The 8,880-nt window shown below is 43.6% G+C and overlaps 1 protein-coding gene across 1 annotated transcript; it reads left to right on the top strand.

The window, feature by feature from the left end:
• Positions 1–552: 552 nt before the first annotated feature.
• LOC102069528 (protein NDNF) lies at positions 553–8,654 on the top strand. Its single transcript, XM_005488044.4, has 4 exons — positions 553–1,257; positions 3,245–3,431; positions 5,066–5,190; positions 6,165–8,654. Exons 2-4 carry the CDS (start codon positions 3,253–3,255, stop codon positions 7,514–7,516), a joined length of 1,656 nt encoding a protein of 551 aa, XP_005488101.2. The 5' UTR covers positions 553–1,257; positions 3,245–3,252; the 3' UTR covers positions 7,517–8,654.
• Positions 8,655–8,880: the final 226 nt, after the last annotated feature.

Raw genomic sequence — 8,880 nt, 5'->3', positions numbered from 1 at the left:
AAATCTGAGTCCAGGGAGACAATAAGGGGTTACTGCAAGCCACTCTTCAGATGCAAGAGACTTTATTGAAAAACAGAGCCTCCCTACAATATTCTGCCTTTGTCCCCTGCAAAGTGCCTGCCTGGAAGCTCCTGCAGCTTCCTGGGGCTTGCCTTTCTGAGCAGGCATCCCCACAGCACCAATCCCAGGGCATCTCTGCTGACAGCCCAGGCCAAGAAGTGCGAGCAGCCTGTGAATGCTGGCCATGCACTGCTCTCACTCAGCAGGAGTGGCCTGAAAAGAACCATGGCTTTGCTACAACTGCTTTGTAGCCCCAACAAGCAAGTGCTTGGCTTGCTGTGAGCCTCTTCCCATGCACCCTTTTGCTGCCTCCTCCCTCAGCCACAGAAATGCTACCCCAGCCCAGACACTTTCAGAGTTTCTTTCTTACACAGCCACTGTAAGCCAAGAAAACTGCTCAGCTCTATTCAGGAGATTTCTGACAGCCTTCAAAGGATTGCTAATTCCAGTCTGCTTTAAAAACACAGAGCATTCTCTCCCTTGCAGCTTTTTTTTTTGCTGCCTTCCCTGCTTTAGGTCAGCACTTGTTGGGCCCATAAAGCACCCCAGCAGAAACTGAGCACACCTGGAATCACCTGGAGCTCCTGCAGAGCTGAGGGCAGAGAGATCACACATTCCTTGGGAGGGTCATCACATTGCTAACACAAAAAGAGTTCTCTGGAGGTGACTGGTGCACCCCTGGCTGGCTCGGATTAAGGGCTGACAAGGGTTAACAGAGTTTGCTCCTCTCTGCATCACCCCCCCTGCTCACAGAGCTGCTCCCCGGGCAGGCAGGGCTGGATTAGGCTGCAGGAGCAGCCTGGCTGACACTCGGTGCACCAGCAGCTCCTGGGCTCTGCAGGCAGCACAGCCCAGGAACTGGGGGGACAGCAGCCAGCACCTGGGAGACTGCACAGCTGGGCAAGTCTAAAACAACCTCTGAAAACACCCCACTGAAGGAAGCACCAAAATCCCGTTGTCGCTTGGGTTTGGGTTTTTTTAAAAAACTTTTCATGAAGGACTGCAAGCATTCTGCAAGCATTTCAATTGCTATGTCTGTTCAGGAGCCATATGGAAAAATCAGTTCTGTCCTGTTAAACTGGTTGCACAGTTTTGATTTTCATCTGCCTACAGAGATCTGAAAAGTCTGTGTTCTTTTCTGCTTTTTTGGCAAAGAAAGCGAGTGGTCTGAGGATCATCCAGCCAGGAACAAAATAGGTAAGTACAGTATTTTTTGTGTAACGTATTTCCAATAGTCTGAGAATATATTGTTTGTGTAATTGAGTGAAAATAGCCTTTGGGAGGATGCTCTCTTTGGGATAAGCTGATTATAGGTTTGTTGATCACTTGGTTTGTTTGTTTTCCTGGACAAGAAAAGCTGAGCTGCTGTGGTTTGCAAGATCCTATCATTTAAGCGGCAGAAAGACTTGTTTTAAATCCTCTCCAAAGCACAGAGCCACTCAGATTCTACTGTCAAAGGTAAAGCAAAATATTTGGGGTTCTATTTAAAATCTGTAAGCTATAATTAGACTAGAGGAATAACCAAGTGGCAAAGTGACTCAGAGTCATAAGGAAAAGCTCTATTATAAGAGCATTAAAATGGAATTGATATGGAAATCTTATCTATTGTTTCAACTTGTTCAGATGGTGTTTAAGCCTGCATTCAACCAAGTGCTAAAATAGTACAAGAAGGCAGAGAATAAACCAACTTTTCTGGATGTTGAGAGGGACATTCAGATGACTTGGTAAACATAATTTCCATAATCATCTCACTAATACTAAAGATGTGCTTGACTATGGAAATCACAGATTTTGTACATAAAAACCTATAGATTTAGTTAATGCTGTATTTAAATGTATGTTTGAAATGGATTTTAAAAGGAAGGAGTTCTTTTATAAAGTCACTTTAACTGCAATGGACAGAGGGCATGCTGAACTGGAGATTTGACTGCCTAAAATCTTCACACTTCTACAGGCACTGTGGGGAAAGAGCTGATCTCAGAAAGAAATGAAAATTACAAAGAATTAAACTTTGTCCTGTGTGCTTTCTCCCCTCACCAGCCAATAATCAGATGTAACCAGGATCTTTACTTCTTGCTGCTTGTAAAATGCAATAGGCTGCTTTTCCCTCAAAAAAGGGATCTTGCACACAGAGCTCCCTCTGCTTTCCAAATCCCTGAGCTACAGCTGGCACCTGTACTGAAGTCTCTGCCCCTTCCACTTTGATACTTTCTGAAACTGAAGGTGGCAGACAAAGGAGCTGTAAGTTATAGTCAATAACTGCACTGCCAAAGTCTCCTGTGCTAACTGGAGCCTCCTCCTCTGCTCAGCTCTGGGCAATGCACACACCAGTTTAAATAATGTCTTTTTTTGCTGGGGACTGGTTTAGTACTTTTATTTCATAGATGATAATAAAGTCTGTTGAAAAATGGGACATTTTTAAAAAATCTCTTGCCAGAGTGATTTCAAGACAGTTGTTACAGTTCCACTGAGCAGCAAATGCCGAGACAGGCTGGAAGTGATGCAGGTATGAGAATGATAAGCAACACAAAAATCTAAGAACAAGATTACTGCCCTACAGTGATAACACCTTCTTTCAAATGAGATCCACAGAGCTTAAAATCTAAGCACCAGTTCAGGGATTCTTATCCAAGATTCTCCGCCTTTGACCAAACACATCTTACACAGCTCTGGATAAGTTACAGTGATCCTCTTATCTACACATGCCTACTGTCCCAGTGGACAAAACAAAAACTCAGTGATCTCTGACAGAACAGCAGAAGCAGGGTTTGGGACACAGGGACCTCCTGAGAGTTTTAAAGGGACAGTTCCATTACAAATAGCTCAGCCTTGAAATTTAGTAACTGAACATCACAAACCAGAAAAAAATCTTCTAAATGTGATTTTCTACTCATTCTGACAGCAGTAAAAAGATTTTTTTTAATAATTGTCATGGTGCACTCGTGCTGCATTGACTACATTTTTTCCCCCCTCTAATCAAAGACTCCATAGCAATTTCTGCAATTAAATCTTTGCTGAGAGATCCTCTGAGGAATACTTCTGTGAATTTTAAAGAATTCAGCAAAATGGAGACTTGCACTATTTGAATGCCTGGCTTGCTGGGATTATAACAAATACCAGGAAAGGCACAGAAAGAGAGGGTCACATTACTTTCTCTGTTCACTTTTGTTATCTCACTTTGCAGTACTGAAGATGTCCGGGCTCTGGCTTTATCTTCCTCTCATGGCAACTTGTTTGTGCCATTCTATAAAAGCACCCACCACCAGCTCCCAACAGAGCTTCAAGAGCAACCTCTTCAATTTCTACCACTCCCTGATACTTGCAGATGGTAAGGAAACTACAATTCACCTGCTGAAGGATATCCCCAAAAGGTAAGAGCAAATCAGCCCCTCCTATTCTCAGAGACATCCCCATGTCGCTGGGAATTGCACAGTACCAGGATAAGCCAAGAACCCCTGTGTACCTGCAGGGCTCTAGCAGTGCACACTGAAATGCCAGAAAAATGCCCCACTCCTCAAGGGTCATTACACTGCCCACAATCTGAGATGAAATTTAGATTGCTGTACACATTTCAGCAGCTTTCTGAGCTGTCAGAGCAGCAGTAGAACTGATACAGGATGAGTGGGCTCCAGCAGCAAACAGCTGTGTGACAAACAGCCCAAATTCAGCTCTGCAAACTGCAGCCATCCTACATTCATGGTGAGATACAAACATTTTACCTAGCAAATCCACTACCCAAAATCAATAGAATACCTGCACAAACATCTTATCAGAAAATCCACCACTGTCCTGCACACTAAAAGTGTTTTTGCTGAATGGCAGAACAACTTGCTAAGATCAAAAGTGCTTCGCATGTAGAAATTCCACATTCTTCACCTTCCCAAAATATCTGAAGTTTTCTGCCATACCCAGATATGGAGGTGATCTAGATATTGCAACTGGCACTGCATCTGGGTAGCAAAGATCAATCTGCTTGTTTGGGAAGAGATGCACTTTGGACAGAGCCCAGCAAACACAGATTTTGACACACACCCGAGTGGCCATGGAGCAGAGGGTGAGCCAGATTGCTGAGCCTCCATGTGCACTGCACAGAAAAACTGGAACATGGCACATGTTACATAATGTGACCATGCTCACAAGAGCAGGACTAGGAACTCTCCTAGTTAAAGAACAGGGGTGTTGAAACAATGAAAAGAGAATTTTTCTATGCTCTTGTGGCATTACACTAAGAGGGCAATTAGGAAGTGGTTTAGCATGATCAGGAAGGTTCTTCTGAACCTCAGTCATCCAAACAGGAAGACAAGCAATGACAAGTTTTGGCTGAGAGTAAAAGACTCAAGAATGTGGAACTGATGCCAGGGAAGCTCCACTCTGGCCCAGGGGCCATGCTCTGAAAGTATGCTACACCACCAGGCTGACAGGGTCTATGCATAGTGACTGTGCTTGTCTCACTGGTGAAAAAAAAACCCCTTGGATTGTCAATTGCCTTCACTGAAGTGCAGAGCAAGGCACACAAACTCATTTTATGGCTAAGTCCAAACATTGTACAGCCTTTATAAAAAAAAAAAAAAAAACAGAGCAAGGCAGGAATCAAAACCTGACCAAAGAGAGTGATGACACTTTGTGGTGCTCATGCATAGCAGCCTCTGACACAAAGGCAATCAAGACACAACTGTCAACAGGCAAATCACATCCAAAATAACCAGCTAAGGATGAGATACAACATTCACCTAAAGCATGGAAAAAAAACTCAGAGGGAAAAATATTGCCTTAAGTGGATAAAATTTCAGCAAATACATGTGGATTAAAAATAAACACCCCTCAGCCTGTTTTCTTGCCACAGCTGAAGACTGCAGATACTCAATCCCTTCATGTGGATGCACCTCAAAGAACAGTCATTTCTACCCAGAGCAAAGTGACCCATCTCAGAATGGCTGATTGCGAGGAGCTTTGGGCAAACCTGAACTCCCTGATGCATTGCCTCTATTTCTGTTCATATTTACAGGTACTACTTTGTTTTGGAAGAGGGCAGGGCCCTTGCCCCTTTCTCCATAACAGTGACTCCCTGTGATGTTCCCATTGAGTGGAGCATACTTGTGTACAAGCCTCCACCAGGAAAAGCAGCACCAGGTAAGGCTTCAGGCTGCCCAAGCAGAGACAAAGAAAGCACAAGTCACTCATAAACAACTGTGTTACAGGAAATTTCCCACAAACCTATATACACTTTTTGGTTCCCTTCTTTAAATTGTCATGGACTGACCCAGTCTCCATGGGTGAAACATGGAAACCCATCAGATCCTGCCCTCAACACAAATAAATTAAGGATTAGATATTAAAATGTCTACATCTAAGGTTAATATTTGGGAACAACTGCAGGTCTTCCAGGCTGCACAAACAGAGCAACTTCATAAGCTCTTGGTACTGGGCCGAATTTCCCTCTGCTGCCTCAGTTATTTTTCTGTGGCTTAGGTCACTTGAGACAACTATTTGCTCTCCACATGAAGCAGACAAGATTTAGCCATTTATTCTTGCCACATCTGCCATGGCAGTGGCTACTACATTGCCTTAAAGGCAATTCCTTTCTCTTGCATGATTTTTCACATTAATTTTTCAAACTAAAAATCTAAAGGCTGCATTAACAAGTTCTGACCCATCAAGCAAGTACACCTGACATAGGAGTTCAAATTACACTCCTTTGAATTGATAAGTTTTCCCTCTTCATGAGACAATGGGCTAAAACTAACCCAAAGAAAAAAGCCTAGCATAGAAATAATGAGTCTCCTTAAAGTACCCTCAGAGATAGCAAATAGAAGAAAATTGTAGGGGCACCAGGCATGATACAAGCCAAGCTTTTGCAAGTTGTGGTTTCATAATTACAGTATTTTTGAAAACATAATTCTACAGCTGCACTGCTAAAATAAAAGCTTCTCAAATTTTAATTTAATAAATTGCCAGTAGCAACATATTTTAACTAAAACATATTTTTAGTTATAATTGCTGCTTTCAAGAAGAAAATATAATGTTCCCTAACAGTGAAACTTGCATGATGTGCTTTATTTCACATCTTTTAAAGCAGAAGTTACAAGTCTGCCTTTTGCCTGCAGGTGACCATGATGCACAAGAGGTCTCCAAATCTCACAAGGCTTCAAGCCTGGTGTCCACTATCTTCAACTACAAGGGAAATTCTGTAGAGACTTACATGGGAATGTCTTCCCATTCTGCCCTGTACCTGCTGGAGTTCCTGTCCACGGAGAGGGACACACACATCACTGTGTACCTAACAAGTGACACCACGTCTGGGCACCTGTACCCAGAGCTCCCGGGGGATCCACGCATCGATGTCATTGGCATCGGCCACACAACGGTGACCCTGGCCTGGAAACACAGCCCTTCTGTCCTGCAGCACAGCGAGGGCATCCAGTACTGCCTCCTGGTCAATGAAAAGCACAACTACAAGAGCCTGTGTGCTGCTGAGACAGCCATCAGATCCTCTGGAATGAAGCTGCCACCCACGGTAGCCCTGTCACTCTCTCCATATCTTCTGGAGCCACAGCAGGTGATGATATTGTCCAACAGTGAACTGAGCATCATCAACAAAGTGAGCAGTGGGGAAGTCAGGCAGGTGTGCATGGGCACCAAGAACACCTACACAGTGCCCAACCTCAGCCCCAACACTCAGTACTACTTTGATGTTTTTATTGTCAACCTCCTCACAAACGCCAGCGCCGCGTACACCGGGACATTTGCCAGGACCCTGGAAGAACCTGAGCCCAAGGTGACAGAGCTGAAAGATGGCAAAGTGGTTCATGTGGTCCTGGATGGGAAAAAGCAGAAATTCTACAGTCTGCAGTACCAGGCAAGGCACAAGAAAATCCACTTCACCTTTCAGCTGTGTCGGGGCCAAATACGGGTTCACATAACAAGGAACGGCAAAACAGTGGCATCAGAAAACCTCTCTGGGCTGAGGTATTTCTCCCTGAAGGGAAAGCTGCTGGACATCTATTCAGTGCAGCTGAGGTCCACAGAGGAGTCTAACTCTTCTGTGAAGGTATTGGCATCCCCCCATTTCCACAAGCCCTTATTCCCACTTCTTCCAGAGAGCTTAAAGATCAAATCCTTCAGTAAACTGAGAACATGCAGGTCTGTGACCATTGCCTGGCTGGGAACACAAGAGGAGAGCAAGTACTGTGTGTACAGGAAAAGGATTGAGGAGGATCAGATCTGGAGGGAGCTGCAGAGCGCAGACAGGTGCTCTGGGCCTGAATCTCGGCACAAATCAGAGAAAGTGCTCTGCAAGTACTTCTATGACCTGAACCTCCAGCGAGCCGTCACCACAGAGACCATCAAAGGGCTGGAGGCAGGGACACTCTACTTGTTTGATGTTTATCTCTTTGGGCCATCTGGCATCCCTGTCAGATATCACAGCAAAGTTGTGAAGACCAGGAAAAAGTGTTGAAGGTTTTGAATGAAAGTTTTCGAGTGAAAGCAGGTACTATCAAAATCTACTCCAATCCAAATCAGAGCCCCTGCAGTTTGAACTATGCTGACAAACAAGAAATTTAAAGCTAAAAGATTCTACAGCAAAACACATCTTAGGTGATTATACATCTTCTCTCCTGTGTAAGTTGGGGTGCATTTTTTCTTTCCTTGTCTCATTCAAACATTAAAAACAGAGTTGTGAAACACACACATGGAAATAAAATAACCCAAGAGTACTCATGAGACATAGACTGGTTACCTAAAATGTTTCTGAAATCCAGCACAGAAGTGATGGGGAAATGCCTCTCATGAAGCACACATCATTTCCCAAGTCCCAGAGAGTTTTCCACTTTCTGTAACTCATGCAGCTAATGAGGAACTGAGAGACCTCACAAATCAGACTGCTCTTGAGAAACAGATTCCTCACTGCTTGAACAAGAAAAGAAACAGAAATTGAAAAAAGCAGTGGAACTGATGTATAGCTTCACACATTGAGTAAAGCAGGCTGAACTACATCTTCCCCTATTACCTGCATGCTTGCTTGGTTTCATTCCTGCAGAGAAGCTGTGCTTGGTTAGAAACAAGCAAAATTCAGGCCAGGAACTGGCTCTGGATCTGGCTTTTCTCAGGAGTGGACAAATACACTGCTGTGCTACTGCCCACAGAGGAAAACAGCAATTGAGGAATCTTGCCATTGAAAGATTTATCATTTATAGCCTCTGATATCAAGCCCATTTCTGTGACTCTGTGATTCCTGACTGTAATATATCCATTCTTCGCATCCTTAAGCCAGCCTATATCAATGAATGCATAGCTTCGAGAAAAATTAAATGTGGTTTTCCTACTAAATATCATGGAAGGAAAATATTTGTAGTAAAAATTCTGACAAACATTTTGGTTGTCTTGTTTCCTTGATTACCTTCCATATATGACATAAGAGTGTAAAAAAAAAGACAATTAAATCTTCATGAACTGCCTTAGGTTCATTTTCAGTTATCAGTAGAAAGTATTTTGTGTGTAGGTTGTTGGCAGGCCTGTAATTTACATATAAACAGATACAATAACTTCACTAACCAAGAGGGTGCCAGAGAACTCTTGCCTGTAGTAATACTTTTTCCTCTACAATTACACTAAGCACATACATAAATGATTAAATCCATTATTGTGCATTTGAGTCATTCTCTTGCAATTCAGGGTCACCAAAGTCCCAGTTTACTCTGAGCATTTATTCCAACCAAGTGTGTTTGGAGGCCCTTGGTAAGGACAGAATCAGTCCCATGTGCAGGACCAGGGTTGTGTTTCCTGCTCCAAAGACTCTGCCCCTGTGCACCCTGTCCGGGG

The sequence above is a fragment of the Zonotrichia albicollis genome, chromosome 7 (assembly GCF_047830755.1).
Source record: "Zonotrichia albicollis isolate bZonAlb1 chromosome 7, bZonAlb1.hap1, whole genome shotgun sequence".
NCBI lineage: Eukaryota > Metazoa > Chordata > Aves > Passeriformes > Passerellidae > Zonotrichia > Zonotrichia albicollis.
The sequence above is the reverse complement of the archived record's forward strand: the minus strand, read 5'-3'. Positions and strand labels throughout refer to the sequence as shown.

Bases quoted from the DNA above. Each gene is read 5' to 3' on its own strand.
- LOC102069528 (XM_005488044.4), top strand. From the start codon at position 3,253: ATGTCCGGGCTCTGGCTTTATCTTCCTCTCATGGCAACTTGTTTGTGC. The intron at 3,432-5,065 runs GTAAGAGCAAAT...TCATATTTACAG, and splicing joins CTGAAGGATATCCCCAAAAG to GTACTACTTTGTTTTGGAAG. The intron at 5,191-6,164 runs GTAAGGCTTCAG...TTTTGCCTGCAG, and splicing joins ACCAGGAAAAGCAGCACCAG to GTGACCATGATGCACAAGAG.